Raw genomic sequence first — 25,664 nt, 5'->3', positions numbered from 1 at the left:
GATTAAATCGTCGCATCAAGAACAAACTTGCTAACCGTGACGAAACTGCCACCCTGGACACACTCATTGAATTAGCCATTTGTCGAGTGTCCGAACTACGGAGTCTTCAGTGCGGTCCGCAAGACACCACGAGTTTAACAGGAAAATTGGCCCGTAGTGCATTTTTGCCTATATTTAGTCACCAGAGAATTGACTCATAGTGACTGCCGCCCTTATGCAGGTGAAAATAGAGTTGATGGTCAATGACCATGAGTTTCTCTTGGAAGTAGCCTGAGCACAGCATCAATTAATATGACCCGATTCAAACAACTTTTCCCACTCATAGTGCAAATTATCTATAACCAACAAATAAGGTCAACACACAGTCGCACAAAGCCCACTTCCTGCTCATTGAACATTGTGGACATTATAAAACATGTTTAGGCACTATGATTATATGTAATCTAAAATTACACGTATATACACTTACTACGGCATGATGGGTGATATGTAAAACACTCTCTCCTCACTTCACCCTGTTTGGCGCATTTTAGCTGCTTGACATTTCTGATTGATTATAAAACTTTAGGGAGGTTGTCAGGGAAAGAAACAAGGTAGGAGTCAAACTTTCACATACTCTTAATGTTCAATGTTTTATCGCATATACATACCTATATATATATATATATATATATATATATATATATATATATATATATATATATATATATATATATATATCTTTATATATATATATATATATATATATATATATATATATATATATATATATATATATATATATATATATATATATATATATATATATATATATATATATATATATTGTTCCTTAAATGTATTCGGCTTTTGGCCCCTGGACAATTTTTTTTTGCCCAATGTGGCTCCCAAGTCAAAAGCTTTGGACAACTCTGATCTAAACAACAGAATTTGCGATTGGGATAGAGAGGACGCTAAGGAGGATAGCCGATAATGTCCTTCTTTGCCAAATGGAGCAATATCGACAGTGGCAGGAGTCGACCATGTAATCTTTCCTGCCGCAACTACAACTCGTCAGCCTAACGATGCAGTGCCAATGCAGCTCGCCGGTCAAGTCACTGCTGCTGAGTGAGCTCGTCGATAAAGATTGCGCCTCTGTCCCTACTGTGGAAGCCCGGACCATCATATCCCAATTGCTCCATTCGTCCTCCCAGACAGACGACGCTCGCACCCCTCAATCTTCTTCTTCTCTTGCGGTGAACAACACTCCTTGATTCCAAGGGACTGTGTGAGTACATGCAAGCTCCTAGTCCTAGAAAAATACTTTAACTTTTAGCGACATAGTCAGGAAGGGAAAGCAGTTTAAAGATTGTTGCATTTATTGAATGGGGGCAGACGATTGCTTCGTGGACTCGAACTTTGTGGACTTGCATAAGATTGCTAAAATTAAACTTTGCATCCCGAAGGAGGTTCGGTCTTTAGATGACTGGTGAGGGTGAAGCACAAAATTGAGACTTTAGTTTTACAGTTATCAGGTAATCACCTGAAGCGTTACGCTTCTTTATTTTTCCATGTCAGTCTACACCCATTGTATTAGGTCTCCCATGGCTGAAACTGCATAATCCCAGTATGGATTGGGGTAGGACCCCCATTTCGAATTGGAGTACCTTTTGCCACGCTAATTGTTTGCGTTCTGCGGTTCTCTCAATGGCCACGCCTAGCCATGTTAATAATACCATTAATCTGTCAGTGGAACCTGCTGAATATCACAACCTCAAAACAGGTATTTAGTAAGGACTAGGGATGATGTTCGAAACCGGTTCTCCCGGTTGTTCGATAAGAAAATAACCGATTCCATGGACTCTAATCCCTTTTTGAGAACCGGTTCCCATTATCGAGGCCACTATAGTAAAGAAAAAGAGTTGGTTCTTTATTCGAATCCCTGGGAACGAATCCCGTCCCACAGGAAATGCCTTGTGGCATGTCCCAGGAAATGACGTAGCTCAGTCATTAGGCAGCAGATATAGAAGCAGCAACAACAATGGACCGGAAAAAACGCCTCAAGGCATGGCTTCATTTTACAAAAAAATACGACGAGGAAACGGCTATCTGCAATTATTGCCAGGCTTCACTCTCATGTATTATTTATTTATTTATTAGCCTTTATTTAACCAGGTAAAATCCCATTGAGATCAAAGATCTCTTTTCCAAGGGAGACCTGGCCAAGAGGGCAGCAGCAAGGTTACATTAAAAACAGTAAACAAATACATAAAACATCACATTTACGACATTAAAACTTGCTCACATAACACATGTGCATACAGACAAGGTAGACTGCAATCCTTTCACAGAAGCTTTAAACTCATTCAACGTAACAAGGGTTTGAAGTTTAATATTCGATTGTAGGTTATTCCAAGCCTTCGCTGCTGAAAACCTAAATGCTTTCTTGCCCAGTTCAGTTCTTACTTTGGGGACGACAAATTGCAGAACATTCGTTGAACGAAGATTGTGACTTCCTTGTTTCTTTGTTAAAAGACAAGACAGATAAGATGGAGTGATACCCAGTTTTTGATGTGGTAAAGAACATACACTTTGTTTTCTCTGCATTTAAAACCAGTTGAAGATAGCAAAGTTGTTCTTGTACTCTGTCAAATGCATGTTGTAGATATTTAAAGGCCTCAGCAGGAGTGGGTGCTGTACAGTATATGACAGTATCATCAGCATAGAAATGGAAAGTTGAGTTCGGAATATTCTGTCCAAGATTATTTATGTAAATAGTGAATAATAATGGGCCCAACACAGAACCTTGAGGGACACCCTTTTTCACTTGCAGTACGTCCGAGGAGGAACCTTCTATCTGAACAGCCTGAGTTCTACTTGTGAGGTAATTTGCAAACCATCCAACTGCTTGCTGAGAAAAACCAATAGCTAAAAGACGTTTGATGAAAATGACATGATCAACAGTATCAAATGCCTTTGAAAAGTCAATAAAGAGGGACAGACAGCACTGCTTCTTGTCAAGAGCTTCAGTTACATCATTTATAAACTTCATAGCAGCAGTAACAGTACTGTGATTTCTGCGAAAACCTGACTGAAATGGTGACAGAATAAAGTTGGTGTCCAAAAAGTATTTTATCTGTTCACTGATAAGGGATTCAAGCACTTTTGCCAGAACAGAGAGTTTAGAGATCGGTCTGTAATTATTTAGATTACTAGGGTCACCTCCTTTTAATAGGGGGATTACAAGGGCAGATTTCCAATCCAAAGGGATTTCATTTGAAATTAGAGTAAGGTTAAAAATGTGAGTCAGTGGTTCAGCTATAATTTCAGCTGCCAACTTAAAAAAGTTCATCCTGGGTCTCCCACTTCCCTTGGGTGGAGTATGCACACATTTCCCTCACCTACTCGGGCCACAAGTATGTCTTCTTTTAAAGTACCAGTAAAGTGGAAAAACAAGTGGACTTTATATGCTAAATTGTGTTTCATTGTATCCATTAAACAACATCCAATTGTTTTCACAATCCACAAAGTATGTGAAAACACCGTCTAAACATCACAAAATGCCACAAATTCAATCTGCCATTTTTTAATATTCCACTTCAAATATCTTCGACAATTTCCATAGATTCTACGTCACAACAGGAGCGCTTCTCACTCTGACCATATTATCAGATCAGTCATACTGGAAATACACAAAAATTGTGAAGAAATGTGTGGCTTTTTTTAATGCATTCAAAATCGTAAATAAATAGCTAACAATTGAGTCAACAGATAGAGTCCTCTATTGTGCCCATAAAACCCTCTAAAAACATCTAGAAACCGCCAATAATAGTTCATTTACATGTTGTGACCTAAAAATTAACCAAATATGAGTGATATTGTTTTTATAAGTGCTAACACAGACAGCCTATTTTAGCGGCACATTGATAGCAGTGAACTAATGCTAGTTTACGCTTCTATTGTTGACACATTGACACTCAAACTTGGTAAAAGTTTGAGTCTCACCTGGTAGTAGACACATGTGGCTGGTCGAATTTGACATTCCCTGAGATGGCAAAAAAGACGTAGTTGCTGCAACTTTTTTTAGCCCTTCATAAGGAATGCGATTGAATCCCAGAGAGAGTGTAAATGGTACAGTAAGTGTTTGTTTTGTTATGTTTAGTTATGGTTAGTTTGTATGTTTCACACCTTGCAATGCTGCTAAATCTATAGTGTTTCAATAAAGTTGCATCCATTCAGCGCTCGGCTTCTAAAACTTACAACTCATCCCCTTTGTGTTCGGGCTTAAAAATATAAAATTCTGGATCATAATTTTTTCCCAAAGTAATCGTTGTTGGCTCTCACACAGTTTGCTTGATTAGCATTGTTGTTGATAGGGAAGGGATATGTGGTGTTTAACTCTACATCACAGATCACGTGACTGGCTTCTCATTATCTTTTTTCATCATTATCTCTCAAAATTAATGTTCCACTCTACTGGTACTTTTAAGTCGCCTATGGTTATCCGACGCCTCTCTTTCCTTCTCAGGAGTCGGAGATCACCATCCTACCCGTCCATCAGCACATCTGACAAGGTCATTGGGTGTGGCAGAATACTTGAGCAGCTTTGTCCCTGATGGCTGGCCGATTGCCACAGGATTCCATCACTCACTTGTCAATGTGCAAGCGGTATGGCTGTCATCTCGGGACTTACCATTGGTTGGCTCCTCCAGAAAGCTTTCTCCCAAGCTCATGGGGCCATTCAAGATCACCAGGAATCAGCCCTGCTGCGGTTAAACTTCAGCTTCCTCTATTCCTTCCTCTACATCCGATGATCATCATCTCCTCCTCCTACTCCACGCATGATCGATGGTCACCCAGCATACACTGTGTGAAGGTCATCTTAGACTCCAGAAGGCGGTGCAGGAGAGTTCAGCATCGGGTGGACTGGGAGGGCTATGGTCCTGAAGAACGCTCATGGGCCTCCAGTTTCTGTGTCTTTGAGCCATCCCTTCTGCGTGACTTACACTCCCCCCATCCTGAGAAAACAGGTACGCCACCAGGGGTCGCCCTACAGAGATTGGGGGCGGGAGTACTGTCATGTTCACGGCTGCCGCCTATCTTCTTTTTTGTTGCAGTGCCTGGTTTCTGGTTCATGGGGTGCAGCTAGCTGCGTGCACAACTGATAATTATCTCGTCCTGACTCTTAAGCACTCCAGTCCCTTCACTTGGCGCCAGTAGATTCCTGATGGTTCACCCTTCTAAACATGAACATCTCCTCTGCTTTGGCCCCACTCACACTTCTCATTCCCTTTGGCTTAGTCCTGGCATAGCGGTGTTGTGTTAACTGATACTTTGCCACACCTTCTGTGTGGAATTTCTGTTTCTCAAACCTTAAGTGTGCATCCTTAATTATTTTTTCCTCACTCCTTTTTTAATGTTTTGTTTATTAGTATTTTTACAAGCGAACGTGCAAGCAATAGTTAGTTTTGGTGAAGTTGACAACCTCTTATGTGGATATGAGTCATCATAAACGGGCTCCAGTGTACTGGTACATACTGTATATCCATAATAAACATTTACTTACAGGGAAATGTTATTCTCTAACCACTAAAGTTTCTCTTATTATGGATAAATATAGTCATTTTCTCATATAAATTTTACATCATAAATAAATAAAAACAGTGTCTTACCATAAATCCATCCAATAACCACTGACTGGAAGATTGCCATCAAAAGAAGTGCGGGACCACTGCAGACATAATGGTCAAAAATCTGCAGAATGTATGAGCCAGCCTGTATAAGACAAATTAATTGTTAGTTAGATACAGATATTATCAATAAATACTTGTACTAGTTGTACAAATAGTCATTTATCCTCAATACATCCTTTGTATCCTTTATAACCATTTCACAAATGCTCAATGACATATGGACAATTAGTTAGCTAAGTCCCATTGTTCGCACATGTTCTATGGTGGCCATGTTTTTCAACCAATCTTACTCAAACTTTACACACATGTGCTCATGTCATATACGGATGGTCCACGATGGGTTTTATGCAGCCGATTCAGATACTGATCATCTATGAGTGAGATTAGCAGATACCAATATCCCCAGCTTTGGTGGCGTGACTCCAAGATGTAGCAAATGGTAGACAGATGGTGAGTAAAATAATATTATTTAATATGAACCAAAGAATACACACTCACAAGGGAGTGGGAGAACACATAACAAGGAGCTTAAAAAAGAACAAAAGAAGGCGAGTGCAAAAATCAATGCACAAGTCACAGACCTTTTTTAAAATCAGGAAACGACACGTGTTCGTGAGGTCGAGTCATACCAAAGACTATAAAAATGGGACCCATTACGTCCCTGCTTGGCACTCAGCATTAAGGGTTGGAGTTGGGAGTTAAATCATCAAAAATGATTCCCGGGCGCGGCCACCGCTGCTGCCCACTGCTCCCCTCACCTCCCAGGGGGTGATCAAGGGTGATGGGTCAAATGCAGAGAATAATTTCGCCACACCTCTTGTGTGTGACAATCATTGGTACTTTAACTTTAACTTAAAGCAATAGGCATTAGACATAGCACAGCAGTATGTAAAGCAAAGCCTAGCAATGATCCGACTGAAATAGGAGATTGATTGGCAACCAGGTACAGGTGTGTCCTGGTTGTCCATCAATGACAGGTGAGGAAGCCAGTACTCAGTGCACAGACAGGAGAGGTGAAACTATGAAATACGAGTACTGGACTGGAACTTAAACACCACACAAACGGGGAAAAAAATAACATAAGTCTAAAACAGTCGCAAGGTTGTGACTTAACTAGAACTGCATTACATGTATTGGACCGACACCACTGCCGTGCTCAAGTACATTGCCAATGAGAAAATTAAGTTCAAAGCTTTTGTGGCTAATAGAGTTTCAACTATTCTGCAAGTATCAAAGGTGAAGCACTGATGTTATATCAACGCACACCTCAACCTCGCTGACTGTGCCTCCAGGGGTGAAAAGGTGAGCACCTTCAAGGAGAACCAAGTGTTGATCTCAGGTCCCGACTTTCTGAGCGAGCCAACTGAAGAGTGGCCAATCCAGCATGATCACCCTTAGGATCTTAGCATATTTGATCCTGAGGTTAAGAAATGTGTAGTTGTCAACACTACCACAGTGGAAGAAAGCAATGTTGTGATGCAACGTCTGATTGAATACTTTTCTTTATGGAAATGATTGAAAATGGCTGTGGCATGGCTTACAGTCAGAACTGTCTTGAATGACCCAGTCCCATCCTCAGACTGAATCCAGTTCTGCAAAATTGTATGATGCGTGTTGGAGGAAGGCTCAGTCGCTCAGCTATGCCAGCTGAAGCCAAGCATCCTGTAATTCTGCCCAAGGATCATCACACGGCTTACTTGATTGCTCAAGATGCTCATGAGCGTTTAGGTCACAGTGGACGCAACCATGTTTTGTCTGACATCTTTCAAAAATATTGGATTTCGGACACGCATTCACTGATCAGAAAAATGTTACTAAAATGTACAATCTGTCAAAGACAACATGGTCCATCAGGCACGCAAATAATGGCAGACCTATCCAGAAACAGAATCATACCAGATGAACCACCGTTTACCCAAACCGGAGTGGATCGGTTTGGACCGTTTGAAAACAAACATGGAAGATCAGCTGTCAAACGATATGGTGTGATATTTGCAAGGAGAGGGCACGTCAAGGAAAAACGCTCAGATAATGGTACCAATTTTCGGCACTGATAGGGCACTGATAGGGCACTAAGAAGAGCGATTCAAGAGAGGAATATTTCCCAGACTGGGAGCACCCTGCTCCAGCTTGACATCAAATGGATGTTCAATCAACAATCAGGGTCTCACCATGGTAAAGTGTGGGAGAAAATCTTTCATTTGATCAGAAAAATCCTGGGTTGAGAGAACAAACTTTGGATGAAAAGGGTCTTCAAACATTCTTCTGCAAGTGCGAAACAATCCTTAATAGTAGGCTCATTCTAACACCTTCAAATGTTTTAAATGATCTTGAGGCTCTCACTCCACAGCATTTGCTGCTGCTAATAAAACAACCACTCAATGCCGCAAGGACTCTTTAATGAAGATGACTCATATGCATGCCGAAGATGGAGGCAAGTGCAGTACATGAGCAATCTATTCTAAACCCTGGGTCAAAGTGTATCTGCCTGTACTACAGAAACGACAGAAGTGAACCAAGCCTTCCCGAAACCTAGCAACGGGAGATGTCGTCCTGAATGTGGATGAATCCGCCCCAAGAAGATCGTAAATGATGGTAAGAATTGTTCCAATGATAGAAGATGAGCATGGAATGGTTTGTAAGGTTCGAGTCAAGCCAAAGACGAACAAGCTTGAAAGGCCTATAACAAAAACATTGCCTACTTCAAAAGGCTTTGTGAAGGACACACATGGACTGTCTTTAAGGACTGAATATTTATTTTTAAAAAAGAAGAAAAATACGGTTGAAAAATTACACTAAGTTGTAGTTGTTTCTGTATTAAAAAGCGATTAGAGGCCAGCCATAGGCCATAGTTGCCATAATTAGTTTTTGATTACTTTTTGGTTAAAACATTGTACATTAATCTGGAAAGAAGATAGTTTAAGTGGTGTGCACATTGTTGGAGTGAATGTATTGGTGCAAGGGTGTGTAATGTGCCTTTAAGAGGCAATGACACTATCCCGCCACAGATGATAAATTTGAGTTTGGTTTGGGGTTTTCTTTGTTGTTGAATGACGACAATAAAGGTAAACACGTTTCTTACAGCACTGTCTTTAATTTTGGAATAAAGGCTAGCTAATTTCCCGATTGAAGCTGAGATAGGCTCCAGCCCCCCCCCCCTCCGAAGGGAATAAGCGGTAGAAAAGGGATGGATGGATGGATGGGCTAGCTAATTTGTTTTGTAAATGCTTTAAAATGGTGGTGCCTGTTGAGTGATCTCTCCGCAAATGATCTTGATATAAACAAAACATACCTCCTTATAAATGCATTAGGCATCGCCAAGAAAACTATTCTCATGAATTGGAAATCAAAAAATAATGTATAATTATGTATAAACCTTTACAAAAACATTTTATTAAATTATGTAGTTATGGAAAGAATGTCTGCTGAATCAAAACAACAACTGAGAGAATTCCGATCTCTTTGGGCACCGCTAATTAATTTCCTGACCTGACTCCCATGGGGGCCGGGGCTCCGTAGGTGGGGTTCCCGGGTGCTGGGGGGGGGCCGTGTGCCGCGGGGTCGGGTTGGCCTGGGGTATTTTCCCTGGTTCCGGCCTGGCGGGCCGATCCATGGGTGGTCTGGCGGCCGGGGGTGGATGGGGGTGCCTGGGGGTGCCTGGGCGGGGGTTGGGGTGCGGGTGGGGCTGTGGGCGGCCGCCTTAGGTTGGGTGGGGGGTTGTCCCTCTCGTGAGTGGTTGGGCGGGGGGTTGCGCCCGGGGGAATGGGGTCTTGCCGCTGTCGGGCGGGGATCGGCTCGTGCCTCTCTGGCCCCGGGTGTCCGTAGGCTTCCTTATTCCCCTGGGGAGCGGGGCGGGGTCTGCCTGGGGTCGCCCTGCGCTGCGGCTGTGCGGGCCCGCCTGGTGCCGGGTTAGGGGGCTGCTTGCCTCCCTTGTTGGGGCCCCGGCGGTGCTGCCGACTGCCCTGCGGGGTCCCCTACCTGAGTTTTACTCCGCCCTTATTTATTTATTAATTTCATTTATAAATAAATAATGATAAACGGGTTATACTTGTATAGCGCTTTTCTACCTTCAAGGTACTCAAAGCGCTTTGACAGTATTTCCACATTCACCCATTCACACACACATTCACACACTGATGGAGGGAGCTGCCATGCAAGGCGCTACCAGCATCCATCAGGAGCTAGGGTGAAGTGTCTTGCCCAAGGACACAACGGACGTGACTAGGATGGTAGAAGGTGGGGATTGAACCCCAGTAACCAGCAACCCAGCAACCCTCCGATTGCTGGCACGGCCACTCTACCAACTTTGCCACGCCGTAGTTCCTGGTTGTCGGCCGCATGGACTGGGGGGGATGTCCGGGCCCTCTACTCCTCCTACTTATAGCACACACAGTCACACATATATAAGACTTTGGGGGATTGTCCTGCGGGGCGGCATGGCGGGGGGGGATTGAGGATGCCTCCTATGGGGCTCCAGTCCTCCTGTCTTGTCCCCTGCTCGTCCATCCCTCAATCTTAGCTGCATATTAGACACTTAGGATTAGGGGGTCCTGCTTGGTTGGGACCCACCATGACCTTGATGTCCAGCAATTTTAATCGCATTATTAGTTCCCACAAGCACACATATCTCACTCACGCTACAGTACACACATCAATAGGGACTGGAGGTCGGCTGTAATGGCTGACCTCCTAATTTTAACTACACAGTAGACACTCTGGGGGCCTTGTACACATGCGTGGGGGGGTTGGAGTTCGGCGCACCCCTCATTGCCTCGTCGGCCGGCGTGGATTGCGCGGATTGCGGGGACTGCGGTCTGGTGGCCGGCCAGGCTTTTATTCATTTTTTATTATTATTTTTTAAAATTTATTTTTTATTTTTATTATGTACTTATTTTATTTTAATTTTATTTATTTATTTTTTAATTTTTATTTTATTTTTAATTTTAAAATTTATATTTTTTGTATTTTTTAATTTTTTAAAAATGATTATTATTATTATTATTATTTTTTTTTTTTCTTATTATTTATTTGTGTGTGGCGTCACGCAGGTCTCACTTCCTGTTGGGTGGGGTCCGTGCCCATGTGGCCCGACCTTGCGCTGTGGGGTCTCTTTTGGTGACTTGATGGGGTGGCGGCGCGGCCCCCAGGTCTGGTCTGGATGCTGTGTCTCGGTTGTTTGGGCGGTGGTGTGTTTGTGCGGGTTAGGTTTGGGGTGGTGGGGTCTTTTGGTGGTGTGGGGGGGGGGGGGGGGGGTGTCTCTTGTTTGCATGTTGGCGTTTCGGCTAGCTGGCGGGCTGGCGCTGGCTGGTCTCCGTGATCCTGTTGGCGTGTGGTTGCCGGTCGCAGTTTTTTTTTTATCGCTTTGATTTCATTGGGTGGTGCTGGCTGTCTGGGGGTATTGCAGCTGCTGTTTCTGCTGCCATTAGTTTGTGGTGTGGGCGCCCGTGGCTGCTGGGTCTGGTGCAGGGGGGTGGCTGATGTTGTGACTGATGGCAGCGCACGCGCGCGGTGGTTGTCGGGGCTGACCAACTGTGTATATGTATGTATATGTGTGTGTATGTGTATGTATGTATGTATATATATGTGTATGTGTATATATGTGTATGTATGTATATGTATATGTGTATGTGTGTGTATGTGTACATGTATATGTGTATATGTATATGTGTATATGTATGTATTTGTATATAGGTATATATGTATATTTCTGGGGGTACGCTCTGGGCCTGCCTGTCAGGCGGGGGTCGGCGCCTCAGGCTACTGCATCCGGACTGCGTGTCTGGAGCTCCTGGGTCCCACCGTCCATCCCTGTCGGGTGCCCGTCTTGGTTGGGGCCTGCTGGGTCTAGTCCCTGCGTGTACTGTGGTAGCTTGGTGCTGCAAGGTATTCCGAGGTGCTGCGAGTCGGCCAGTTGCTGGGGTAGTGACATTGTGTGTCAGCATGTCTGTGATCTTCTTTGAATTCTTTTTTAAAAAAATGTATTTATTTATTTATTTTTATTTTTTAATATATTTAATTAATATTATTTTTTTATTTTTCCCCTCCCTCGGGGGGGGCTCGGCGGGGCGGTTGCTGGTTGTTCCATCTCCATCGTTGGGGTCCCTGCGGGTGGGGTGGGTGGTTCCCGTGGCCCCGTGCTGGGTGGTCCTGCGGCGGCCGACTTGGGTGGGGTGGTCGGGAGATGGCCTCGCCGCGCTCTCCGGGCGTGGGGGGTGGGCTCGTGGGGGCCCGGTTACCGGGGGGGCGGGGGAAGTCTTCCCGTCCGGTTGTGGGGAGTCTCCGGGCCCCCCGGGCGGGGCGTCCCGCCTTTCTGCCCGTGTGGGGTGTGGTCTCTCGCTGGCTTGGGGTCTGGCTGTCCTCTGCTTTTCTCGTGCCTCGTCCTCTGGCGGGTGCGCCTGTCTGCGTTCTGCTGCTGGCCCTTGTGGGCGGCGCGGTGGGCCAGGCTCTGGGGTTCCTGTCGCTGGCCGGCTTGGCTGCGTGGGGGCGGTGGTCCCTGGTTCCCTGGGCACCACACCTACTGTTTGTGGGTTGGGCTCTCGGGGAGGCTGGGGCCGTACTCTGGCTCCCACACACACTGGGAGTCAAATGTATTGTACATACACATTCACATATACTCACATACATACATACACACATACATAGGTACCTACGCTCCCACATACATATACAAATACAGTACATATTTACATACTCATAGTTCGTACATCCACACGCACATTCATTATATAAACATACACATACACATACTGTACATATACATTCACTGTACAAACATACATATACACATACTGTACATATACACTCACTGTACAAACACTTATACACATTCTGTACATATACATTCACTGTACAAACACATATACACATTCTGTACATATACAAGTACATATGCATACATACACTCATGCATATAATCACGTTTCATCAAACATATATTAATGTTGTTGCCCTAGGGTAAACTGGGTATAACACATGGCACACTGACGAAGCTTAACCTATTGTTACTATAACAATCTACAAGGTTAATGTAGGTTGCTTCTCTTTTTTCCCCTCCATTTTTCTGCATTCTTTTGTATCTCAAGTTATCATTATGTATATGTATTGTTGCATTTGAACAACTGTATTGTTGATAATAAAGGTAAAGTATTGGTATTGTTCATTATCAATAGCGCTATTTCTATTGGTATTTGTATTGCTCCATTTGTAGTGTAATAATGCTGATTGTCATTTCTGTATTATTTGTTATTTTCGCTAACTGCTTATTTGCTATTACCTTTACCATCATATTTGTACATGTCGTATTTGCTGATGTTGCTCTATTGTTGTTGTTGCTGTTGTTGTTGTGTTTGCTGTTGTTGTTTTTATCTCTCTGTCTAATCCCCCTCTTGTCCCCACAATTTCCCCCTCTGTCTTCCTTTTTTCTCTTTCTATCCCCTCCTGCTCCGGCCGGGCTGCACCAAATGATAATATAAATACATTTAATAAAGTCAAATACAAATAAGGCAACAAGAGAAGTATCCTACACTTCTCTTTTGTAAAGTAAATCTGAACAGCCGATATGGGAATCTACATCAACTATATGATTTGCCTGAGAAGCTGGACAGGACAAAAAAAAAGAATAAGTAAATAAAAAAATAAAAATTAAAAATAAAATAAAATAAATAAAATGGTGGAACAAGTGTGAACAGCATGAGCAGATGAGAAGAATGATCTTGCACTAATGGAGTCACACTGAGGAGAAAAAAGACGCATCATCAAGCACTGCGGAACTCGACAAAGACAACAGGCGAGTAAAAAAAAATCAATGCTTTGTTTACAACTGTTGGAATATTGTAGCAAACATACACTTAAACACACTAAATGTAGGTTAACACAGGTTCACTCTCTTTTTCAAAATGTTTGCCTTTTCAAACTTTGCTCTACTTGAACCACACACTTCATGCTGCCTGCCTTCTCAAGGTTTGACTGTGTGAGAAGGACATCACGCCTATGCTCTAATCTGTAACCCAAACTGAATTTGGGTGATAATTTTAGTATTAACAATTTCCCTTTTATCTACCGCTGACACCACTTTGGCGTCTCTTTATGGCCTCGTGATGGCCATCATTTCAGGAACTGTTATTGTCTGGGCCTCTGGATTCCCACCCCCTACTTTGGAAGGACACGCCTCCACCTTTTTGAGGATCTGATTTGGCCCTAAATGTGCTTTCCTGTCATTGGACTTTAAAGAGAACAAATAATTATTTATCTGGGCTGGTTGTGAATCAAAATTTGTTATTAATTTAAAAACTATAATAGTGAGACTAAACAATTTTGCAGGACAAAACAGCACAGAACGATTGGGACTGGTTAGGAGATATTTTCAGAAGGTGGTCAGGGAGCGGCTGGTTAAGAATCATAATTTGTTAATAATTTAAAAACTATAATATTTAGATCAAACCAGCACAAATGTACAATACCGTTCAAAAGTTTGGGGTCACCCAAACAATTTTGTGGAATAGCCTTCATTTCTAAGAACAAGAATAGACTGTCGAGTTTCAGATGAAAGTTCTCTTTTTCTGGCCGTTTTGAGCGTTTAATTGACCCCACAAATGTGATGCTCCAGAAACTCAATCTGCTCAAAGGAAGGTCAGTTTTGTAGCTTCTGTAACAAGCTAAACTGTTTTCAGATGTGTGAACATGATCGCACAAGGGTTTTCTAATCATCAATTAGCCTTCTGAGCCAATGAGCAAACACATTGTACCATTAGAACACTGGAGTGATAGTTGCTGGAAATGGGCCTCTATACACCTATGTAGATATTGCACCAAAAACCAGACATTTGCAGCTAGAATAGTCATTTACCACATTAGCAATGTATAGAGTGTATTTCTTTAAAGTTAAGACTAGTTTAAAGTTATCTTCATTGAAAAGTACAGTGCTTTTCCTTAAAAAATAAGGACATTTCAATGTGACCCCAAACTTTTGAACGGTAGTGTAGGAAAAACGATTGGGACAATTTTGGGGGAGATTTTGACATGGTTGGAGCGCTAGTTATGAGTAATAACACGTTAATACCATAACAACCATAAAATGTTAATAACTTAAAAACCGTAATGGCACAAACTAAAATGTTTGCAGCACAAACCAGCACAAATGAATGGCACATGTTTGGGAGATTTTAGACATACTTGGTGAGGCTGGAGGGTGTCTAGTGATGAATATCACTAGACACCTATCACGGGGACGGCGTACTACTCCAATCTCAAACGATCCTAAATATTTATTCACTACAGTCACATTGCTAACCCAACAAGGGACTCCCCCAAGTATCTCCACCCACTCGGCTGATGACTTTATGAAATTATTTACTAAGAAAATTGAACTCATTAGAAAGGAGATTAAAGATAACGCGTCGCTGCTCCAACTGGGTTCTATTAACGCAGATACGAATGTATGTACAACCCATAGTGCCGTCCAAAATAATGTCTCTCTTTTTGAAGAGATAACATTAGAGGAACTTCTGTGACTTGTAAATGGGACAAGACAAACAACATGTTTACTTGACCCACTTCCTGGGAAACTTACAGAGGAGCTATTTGTAATATTAGGACCATCAGTGCTAAATATTATTAAGTTATCACTTTCCTCTGGTACTGTTCCCCCAGCATTCATAACAATTATTCATCTTCTGCTCAAAAGACATAATCTCGATCCTGGCCTCATGGTAAACTATCGGCCAGTGTCCCACCTTCCCTTTATCTTGAAAATCCTTCAAAAAATTATTGCACAGCAGCTAAATGAACACTTAGCGTCTAACAATCTCTGAATCCTTTCAGTCGGGTTTCAGGGCAGCCGGGAGCAGTAGGAAAATCAAACACAGTGCAGACTGCTACACGTTTTGACAAATTACACACACGCAAACATAGAGTCACTGACTTCTCACCTGCGACACCAAGAAGAGGCCAAACAGATAACAAAAGACACAGATGAGCAATAAAATAAACTCTCTGCGGTATCCTTTTTGGATCTGGGATGGGTAGATATCCGTCAAGGAGGTCATGATGCTTTCAAGGCCAGCAAACTAGGGAAGACAAGAAAAGACAGTGAGAAGACTCTTTAAATCATGAAATATTTAAAGAGGCGTCAAAGAGGCTTCAGCTGACCTGGCCATCGATTCCCAACATGATGATCATGGTGAAGAAGCACACAGACCAGAGCTGGGGCCATGGCAGGAGGCTAACAGCTTGGGGGTAAACGATGAAGACAAGACCTGGACCTGCCAGGTTCCAAGCAAAATAACAAGCATGGACATCAGCCACTGGGAGCTCACACTTGGCCTGACACTTTGTCCACTGAGGTCGTACCAGACTCGGCTACTGAGGCGATGTCCACACCCTGTTTTTGGGACATGTATCCCAAAACAGAGAAAATGGCGAATCCACCAAGGAAGCTGGTCCCACTGTTGAGCAAGCAAAGCAAGTAGGAGTCCCTGGAAAAAAGAATAAATCATATTTATTGACTTAAACCCATGACCATGAGGCAGTAAAACCACTGGCTAAAATACAATAAATCAGAACACAGTTAGAAGAAAATATCATCATCTCCACTCCCCCAAAAGAGGGATTTTGTGCCACATATTGTGTGTAATTTTCTGCTAATTTTATTGTATGTTAACTTGCTCACTGTAAGAAATAATAGCGTGACGCGGTGATAGAGCGGCCGTGCCAGCAACTTGGTGGTTCAGGGTTCGAGTGCCAAGTCACTGTCATTGTGTCCTTAGGCAAGCCACTTCACCCTTGCTCCCAGTGAATGTGTATGAATGTCTGGTGGTGGTTGAGGGTGCCGTAGGTGCAAAAGAGCAGCCACGTTTTCACCAGTCTACCCCAGGGCAGCTGTGGCTACAAATGTAGCTTACCACCACCAGTGTGTGAATGTGGAGTGAATCTCTGTGAACGCTTTGAGTGTCTAGTGTATAGAAAAGCGCTGTATAAATCTACTCCATTATTATTATTATTATTATTAATACTAAATATAAGGGGTGTCTCGATCAAACTTACACTAAGATGTACTTTAAAAATGGATTTAGGCACAATACGTTACCCCAAAAATATACATAAAAAGGCTGAATGTAAAACATGTGCTGCTGCAGTGTTTATGGATTGAACAAAAGCATTTGACACAATCAATCATAATATCTTAATAAACAAATTAAAACTGTATGGCATCAGAGGGTTGGTCTTGAACTGGGTAAGAAGCTACTTAACCAACAGGAAGCAATATGTGAAGATAGTAGAACAAATGTCTACAAAGTTTAAAATATCTTGTGACGTACCTCAGGGATCAATACTGGGACCAAAATTGTTCAATCTTTATATAAACGACATTTGTAACGCTAGAGAGGCCTTAAAGTTAGTACTATTTGCAGATGACACAACTGCGTTAATAATAACAGAAGAAATAAACAAATTAAAAGGATGATTTGACGAAACTATCTCAGCAAAACAAAAATAATGCTATTTGGTAACAGTATAAGGGAAAGTCAAAAACAAATACAAATAAACGGACTAGATATTGAAAGAATATAAGAAAAAACATGTTTAGGTATAATAATATATAATAAAATGAACTGGAATGTAAAAAATATACAACATAATGTAGCAAGAAACATGTTAATAATCACTGCATATTCTCTACCGCTCGCTAGTGTTACCATATCTGAGTTATTGTGTAGAAATATTGGGAAACAACTACAAATGTGCACTTAATTCACTAACTGTGTTACAAAAAAGATCAATAAGAATAATACATAATGTTGGATATAGAGAACATACAAACCCTTTTTTTATTGAATACAATTTTTTTAAATTCAACGACTTGGTGCATTTGCAAACAGCTAAAATTATGTACAAAGCAAACTGTAACCTGCTACCCAATAATGTACAACAAATATTCTCAACAAAAGAGAAATATAAACTTAGAGGAAAATCTAATTTAAAACATTTGTATGCACATACGTATTAAGACATATTAAGACCTTTAGCATATCAGTAAATGGAATTAAATTATGGAATGGATTAAGCAAGAAAATCAAACAAAGCATCAATATGATTCAGTTTAAGAGACTGTTCAAACTACTGTACAAGTGTTCGCAAAGTACAAAGAAAAAACATTATGATAAATATCTTGAACCTTTTTTTTTTAAAGAGAGATAATCATAATTTATGTATTTAATATTTTCTTACTTAATAATGGTATATTTATGTATTAATTATTTATTTATTCACTGTTCTGTTATAAACAGAGAACAAAGAAATGGGATAAAAGTGCTATGATATGAAAAGGGGTAGGTTTAAATAAGCTCTGCTTCTTCCTACTCCTTTTTGGACGTGCTGTAATGAAAACAACTGGAAATATGCGATGCATTACAATGTAATTGTATTGTATGCATGTTTGAAATAAACTGAAACTGAACTGAACTTGAACTGAATGTAAAAATAAATAAGAGCCAGTATTGCAAAGCACATGTTAAATGAAACAATTAACAATAATATTAATAATACAAATATTATTATTATTATTATTATTATTATTATTAACAGTAATACTAATAATAATACAGCGATAGTGTTTTAACCAGATAATTGTATTGTAAGTTATGTTTTGTTTGTTAAAAAAAAATAAAATAATAACAATCAAATATAATACTAAAATAGCTAAAAATTTAGGATTTTCAAGTCTTATTCTAATATGTGCATGGTCAATATAGGGTTACATGTTGGCTTTACAGAAAAGAGAAAATATAAATTAAAAGGCAGAATGTAAAACTAAACAAAGGTTATTTTTAAAATACACACACACACTTATATATATATATATATATATATATATATATATATATATATATATATATATATATATATATATATATATATATATATATACAGGTATATATATATATATATATTATATATATATATATATATATATATATATATATATATATATATATATATATATATATATATATATATATATATATATATATATATATATATATATATATATATGTGTGTGTGCGTGTGTACAAAATTTCGCCACCCCTGGTGTGTGTGCGACAATCATTGGTACTTTAACTTTATATATGACATTAATGAATAAATTGTGTACCTGTAGCAGTTGTTGTTGTACTTATTGTAGCTCCCAAGCGTGGTCAGACATCCCAAACATAAAGCATAGGAGTAGAATATTTGGGTACCAGCATCCATCCACACCTACAGACCAATCGGAACATGAATGTCTGACAAATCAGTGTTTGCAACATGAAGGCAAGCTGAGTTGTTTTGTGAGAGTAAAAGATGACTTTAATTAGTGGGTAAAAAAATACCTGCGGGTCAGCCAGGCGTGCAGGATTGGGGTACAGGTAGTACTTGATGCCAAGCATGGCTCCAGGAAGCGTCATTCCTCTGATAAACAACACCACCAACATGGCGAAGGGGAAAGTCGCTGTGACGTAAGTCGCCTAAAAAACAGTCAGTGACACTTGATCTTTGTTTTGCGGCAGCTATAATGTTTATGGTCTTTGACAAAGTAGGTCCTTAGTCCCAGATTAGATACTGGAAGTGTTCACAGCAAGGGCGAGCAACGTGGTTAGCTGCTCTATTCCAGAGGCAGTCTGTGTTGACATCAAATGGACACACTAGTGTTGATACAGCTCAGTCCAGACAGCGAGCGAGCAGTTCCAGTGTCTGCCATTTCTGTTTTGACAAGCATCAGGATGGACAAAGTGTTCTAAAAGCACGCAGCTACTTGATCTAAAACAAACTTTGCTACTGTGCGCCAAACGCAGACTTTGTCGGACAAAGGAGTTGGCATACAAAATGTAGCTTTCTGGAGGTGGAGCGTCACCAATTAGATATAGTCAAGCTGGTGTGCATGCACAGCAGGGTTCTGAAGCCAAGTGACTGGAATAGACTTAACCCTTGAGGGTGGCTGTATTTGCCAACGTCAAAGCAAAATAATGTCCAAAAAATTTAAAATGACCATAAAAATTGTCCAAATAATCTGTAACACACTAGAAAAGTTGGGGGACAACAAATTATAGAAGTGATGTTTAGTAGTTCTTTATGTAACAGAGGCCAGACAGTGTAGCTAGCATGTGTACATTGGTAAACCTCATTCCCTGACAACCTTAAGAGCAGTGATGGTTGAAGGGTTGATAGCTCGGGCTTTTAGCTCAATAGCTAGCGCCCTCGTCTCTCATGCCTAACGACCCAGGCTCAAATCATGGGCGGAAAAGAAAAAGCAGGGACTGAATCAGGAGGGTTACAGATGAGAGTGAGGTTTAAGGGGGTGAGTGTAGCAGAAGCCAGCCAGTGTAGCTGGGCCTTGTGTACGTTGGTAAACCTCACTCCCTGACAACTTCAAGAACAGTGATGGTTGGTTGGTAGACGGCACACTCGTTTCCCATGCCAGATGACCCATGTTCGAGTCCCGGGTGGAACAGAAAAGCAGAGACTGAACCAGGCGGGTTACATTTACACAGATAGTAAAAATAATAATAATAACGATAGGAACTTACCCCAGGAACCTTTCATTCTACAAAACTGACTACCGTAAATTCCGGACTATAAGCGACTACTTTTTTCATTCACTTTAACCCCTAGAGTTTATAAAACAGTGCAGCTAATTTTTTTATTTTTTTTTCTGGCTAATTGCCATAATGTTTTGTGGTCAATAGTTTTAATTAAACCCAAGCAGAGGGCTGAAATGTTGTGTTATTGTTTGTGCTATTGCGCCATCTTTTGGATGAGTTCACTTACTGCAGGTGCTGCAAGTTGAAAATGTACTTCCTGTTGTGCCCCAAACCAAAGGTAAAAATCGTCCAAAGCATTTCTGCTTGAAAAGATTCTTCATTCATACCTCCAAGCAATGTTTGTAGATTTCACAATTTGACTAAAACAGTTCATATCTACTAAACCGTCTCATGTATGATGATTGTCCATGCCATCGTAATGTAATGAAGCTTGCGCCTTTAGCATTAGCTAATATGCTAACACGTCTACGAGTTTCTTTGTTAGTATTTTCAATATACAATGGCATTCTTTTTGTATTGTATTAGTTTCACAAATTCCTCGGTAAATTCACCAAAACGCCACAGTGGAGTTATTGAATCTGTTAGCTGATTGGAAAGTTAGCTTGCACAGCTATGATGCTACAATGACTTCTTTTGTGTTTTACTGCAGCGTCACATACACCGTTTAGGAAACAATTTCGGTATGTATATAAACATTTACAAAATATTTATGTGTAAATAACTCATTTCACAGCATATATAAATATGTGGCTTGTATTCCAATGCGACCAATATATAGAAAAAATGTGGGTGTGCGGCTTATATCCCGGTGCGCTCAATAGTCCAGAAAGTACGGTAATTTGTCAAGAAGCGCTCTCACATTGGCAGTATTGATGCAGGTTTATGGCGGTTCAGCAATTCGCCGTGCTCTGATGAAAACTGTGTTAACAGCGTAAACAAAACCTGGTGATCTGTCACTCATACCACAGTGAACCCTGGGAACCGCGGGGAACCGGCCAAAACAGTTAAAGTGTTCAATTACAACCAATTAAGTGTTCAAAACGTGTTGACTAAGGCCCCTTTTGCACTTAGCCGGATAAGTTTATGCAGGGTAAATCACACCTAACCTTATCCTTGTCCACACACAATGCCACCGTTTAAGACCCCCGCCCCCCTCTGTCCGCCGGCGCAACGCGACCGAGTACGCATGCGCGGAAAATGCACACGTCATAGTCATCCCCAGTGTTGCTTTGTGTGCAAGTTCTTAAATTTAACTTATCTGAACAATATCCAGTGTTGTGGTATTTCAATTAACTGGTGTGCTGTGGGTCCCTATTGTAGTGAATCACACCTGAGCCATCATAAATTAATCACATCTTTATTAGACACATAAAAAATGTGATAAAGAACATTTTACATCCTCTAGATATCTGGGTGGCGACTTGTCCAGGGTGTACCCCGCCTTCCGCTCGATTGTAGCTGAGATAGGCTCCAGCGCCCCCCACGACCCCGAAGGGAAAAAGCGGTAGAAAATGGATGGATGGATAGATATCTGGTCAGGACACTCCTCACTCTTTTGCCTTCACCTTCATTGTCCATTCGTTTTTGGTGACTTTACCGTATTTTTCGGAGTATAAGTCGCTCCGGAGTATAAGTCGCACCGGCTGAAAATGCATAATAAAGAAGGGGAAAAACATATATAAGTCGAACTGGAGTATAAGTCAAATTTTGGGGGGAAATTTATTTGATAAAACTCAACACCAAGAATAGACATTTGAAAGGCAATTTAAAATAAATAAAGAATAGTGAACAACAGGCTGAATAAGTGTACATTATATGACGCATAAATAACCAACTGAGAACGTGCCTGGTATGTTAACGTAACATATTACGGAAAGAGTCATTCAAATAAAATATGCTATACGTTTACCAAACAATCTGTCCGTCAGGTTTGTCACTGACAGTTCAGTTATATTTTGGTTATTTCCTGATTATCTCCCTGAGTGCTTTGTCCCCTCAGCTCTGGCTGATTGGCACCTGGTGTCAATCGGTGCCAATCAGCCAGCTGCTATTTGAACCTGCCTTCCTCTCCAGTCAGTGCTGGATTATTGTCACTACTACCTGTCATAATACTTGTCGTTGTAGCTCTGTCTACTTTTGTTCACTCTGCTCATGTCATAGTTCCTTCGTGTCACAGTAAGTGTTTTTGTTTCTTGTCGACAGTTAGCCTTTGTGCTATTTTAGTTCATAGCCAAGTATGTTCTCCGCCTTTTGTTTGTACCCTTTTGTTTGTTTTTTTGCTATAGTGTTAAATTAAATAATGTTTTCTCGCACAATGCCCGCCGCTTTCTCTGCATCTTGGGGTTCGTCACCTACAAACTCTGACATGGTCACTCCTAATCGCTAAATCCGATGAAATCTTATACGTCTAGTCTCTTACGTGAATGAGCTAAATAATATTATTTGATATTTTACGGTAATGTGTTAATAATTTCACATATAAGTTGCTCCTGAGTATAAGTCGCACCCCCGGCCAAACTATGAAAAAAACTGCGACTTTTAGTCAGAAAAATACGGTATATACTCTGGACTTAGACGTTAAGTCCGCGACATACATGGCGGACAATAACTGATACAGTCTGCTTTGCCAGTCCAAATGCATTCGCTGTTTTCTGTAGTCTTCCCTCGACGGCCAGGTAATACAAAGCACATGCTACCCTTTTTTAATCACATCCACGGGAGCCCACATTCTCGTTGTCTCTCCTTCGACAAATGGACAAAGTTTTCCGCTAAGTAGAATCACAGCTGACATTCAAAAGTTCTCTTGCCGTCTGAGAAGTGGTGTATTCGATATAGCACCAATCGCTTTCTCTTAAGATATTCATGTGTGATTTCCACAAGCGTCTGTACATGTAGAAGAATGAGAAACACGGGCATGTCTGGATGACTCGCCTCCATATTTCCAGTGGTTAGCTCAGAGCTATGAAACCGCTTTATTATGAAGCTGGCTGTGGCACGTTCTTTCTGGCGTCACTTCCTGTTTGGACGCGGTCTTTTTGGAGTCACTCCCTCTTCGAACTCAGTTTGTAAACGATCAATGAGTCCATACAAGGCTAAGTGCCGGAGATTCAAGAAACACACGGCTGACTTACCCGCGTAAAAATTTGTCGGAGGATGGGGACCTTAAACGCTGGTTTAGTGTGGCTGAAACGGGGCTTAGGCTAAATAATTATTAGTTTAAGGGGTTAAACGAAATAGTGTAGACATGGCCTAAGGCTTTCTGCCATTGTTGGGACACAGCATCTAAACCGGCCCCTTGTTTGCTTGCACAATGACTGAGACGAAAAACAGGGCAACATTTTTGCCCCCCCAAAACTCAGAATCATACGAAAAGTAGGGCCTACGAAAACCGAGGTACAACTGTACTGTATTAAGTCCCAGTGGGGTACAATTGTAAGCTTCTTTTAAAAAAAATACTGCAGAACTGCCGAAACTGCTATTGTGTCCTATTCCTACTCTATTGCAATTGGTCAGGGGTTGCCACCCAGACCAGGAACCAGTTCCAATAACTACAGTATAGGTTCCAGGAACTCAAAGGGGTCATATCATGATTTTTTTCTATACATTTAAAACATTTAATTGTGGTCTGCAAGTGTGTGGCTCAAATGAAGGGAGACTTCTTCAGAGTTGAAGGTGAATTGCCATGAATCATAAAAATGAACAGTAAGACACTTTCTTACTTCAGATCAGGCAACATTTGTGTAGTGAAGTGACTTGTGCTGGTTAAATTGAGTTTCATCGTCCTCATAATGTAGGACAGCCGGTTTTACATACATTTAAATTGGCTGACTCACGAAAGGATGTTTGGGTAAATGTCTACCATATATGGATAATCCGCTGATGTCACATTTGAACAAAATTCCAAACGAACCGAGGAAGTAGGAAAGAAGGCAAGATTTTTTAATAAATATTTCTGCATACAGTTTGATTTCAAAATTCCGGGACTGTTCACCCCCTGGGAGGTGAGGGAAGCAGTGAGCAGCAGTGTTTGCCTCGCTTGGGAATCATTTGGTGATTTAACCCCCAATCCCACATATGCGGTCCTCTTCAAGGTTTCTCATAGTCATTCACATCGACGTCCCACTGGGGTGAGTTTTCCTTGCCCTTATGTGGGCTCTGTACCGAGGATGTCGTTGTGGCTTGTGCAGCCCTTTGAGACACTTGTGATTTAGGGCTATATAAATAAACATTGATTGATTGATTGAGAATACGGCATTAATAAGTACTTAATAATGACTAATTAAGAGCCAATATGTTACTAATTTGCATGTTAATAAGCAACTAATTAATGGTGAATATGTGTTCCCCATACTAAAGTGTTACAAGTTTTATACAGAGATGGGTATCGTTTACATGTTAACTGATACTATACGGTAGTACCAAATCGGTACTTGAAAAACAGTGAGGGTCCTTAAACAGGGCATGGACCAGTACTTAAACAATTTAAACCATGCACTGTGACATTCAAGTTGAACAGACTAGTACTGCAATTTAAACAGTTCAATTATAAAAACTAAATGTTAAGTAAGTCATACATTCAAAAATAAGGAAAAAAAATCCACAGCAAATTGTCATAAAGGATTTTATCAGACAAAAAAGCAGTGAGTCTCCAATTAGGCAGACTAAAACTACTGTTAGCAGGAACTGGGATATTCCTCTTAGACGTTCCACTTTTTGTCTAAACTTTACACTTTACCTCTCTCTGCCAGAGTTCCAGCTTTGCAAGTTTTAAAAGCAATTTGACAATGTGGTTTTAGGAGAAACCAGAGTTGTCACCATGTTTAAATGTGTCAATATTTAAATGCTTACGTAGAAAAAAGTTATGTATTCATACTTGGTACAATATTTTATACATAGTTACAATTGTGTATGCTATTTTGGTGCAATGTTATATGTTTGAGCACAATTGTTAATGATAACTACTTGTGCTCTATAATAATGCACCTACATTTTGGAATAGTCTTCCTGAAGATGTCTGGAACCCACATCGCCTGTGTGAGAGACCAGAATAATTGAGCTAAAGTACAGTCTCCCAGATCGCCAGCACTTTACTTGAAGTTGATTGGCTTCTGGTACACTCGCACAGACGTGCATGCGCCTGTTACGTAGGAGATGTAATCATAAACAAAATTATTTTTTAAATGGGTGATATTTTTGCATTATTCATGTTCTTTTGTTTTTATCTATTCGTTATTATTAGTTATTATTAATTTATTTATTTATAATACATTTTTCAAACAGCGTTTTGTATTATGATATCTATTCGATTTTACCATTGGCATTGTGAAAATGACAGAAAGTATTTTATCTACAGTATTTTATTGATTTTAATTTTAATTATATATGATTGTTTTTTGGGCAGCATGGTGAAACAGGG

The 25,664-nt window shown here is 40.8% G+C and overlaps 1 protein-coding gene across 3 annotated transcripts in view; it reads right to left on the bottom strand.

Annotated features, from left to right (window-relative positions):
- LOC133652704 (sodium- and chloride-dependent GABA transporter 2-like) overlaps window positions 1-25,664 on the bottom strand; it is a 105,099-nt gene that overhangs the window by 17,575 nt on the left and 61,860 nt on the right. For all 3 annotated transcript variants that reach the window (XM_062051730.1, XM_062051740.1, XM_062051747.1), the window contains 6 exons: window positions 19,040-19,174; window positions 18,823-18,926; window positions 16,020-16,144; window positions 15,819-15,931; window positions 15,599-15,736; window positions 5,652-5,754 (listed from right to left, as the gene is read on the bottom strand). In XM_062051730.1, coding sequence (XP_061907714.1) covers window positions 5,652-5,754; window positions 15,599-15,736; window positions 15,819-15,931; window positions 16,020-16,144; window positions 18,823-18,926; window positions 19,040-19,174 — 718 coding nt within the window. The remainder of the gene's footprint in view (window positions 1-5,651; window positions 5,755-15,598; window positions 15,737-15,818; window positions 15,932-16,019; window positions 16,145-18,822; window positions 18,927-19,039; window positions 19,175-25,664) is intronic.

The sequence above is a fragment of the Entelurus aequoreus genome, linkage group LG01 (genome assembly GCF_033978785.1).
Source record: "Entelurus aequoreus isolate RoL-2023_Sb linkage group LG01, RoL_Eaeq_v1.1, whole genome shotgun sequence".
NCBI lineage: Eukaryota > Metazoa > Chordata > Actinopteri > Syngnathiformes > Syngnathidae > Entelurus > Entelurus aequoreus.
The sequence above is the reverse complement of the archived record's forward strand: the minus strand, read 5'-3'. Positions and strand labels throughout refer to the sequence as shown.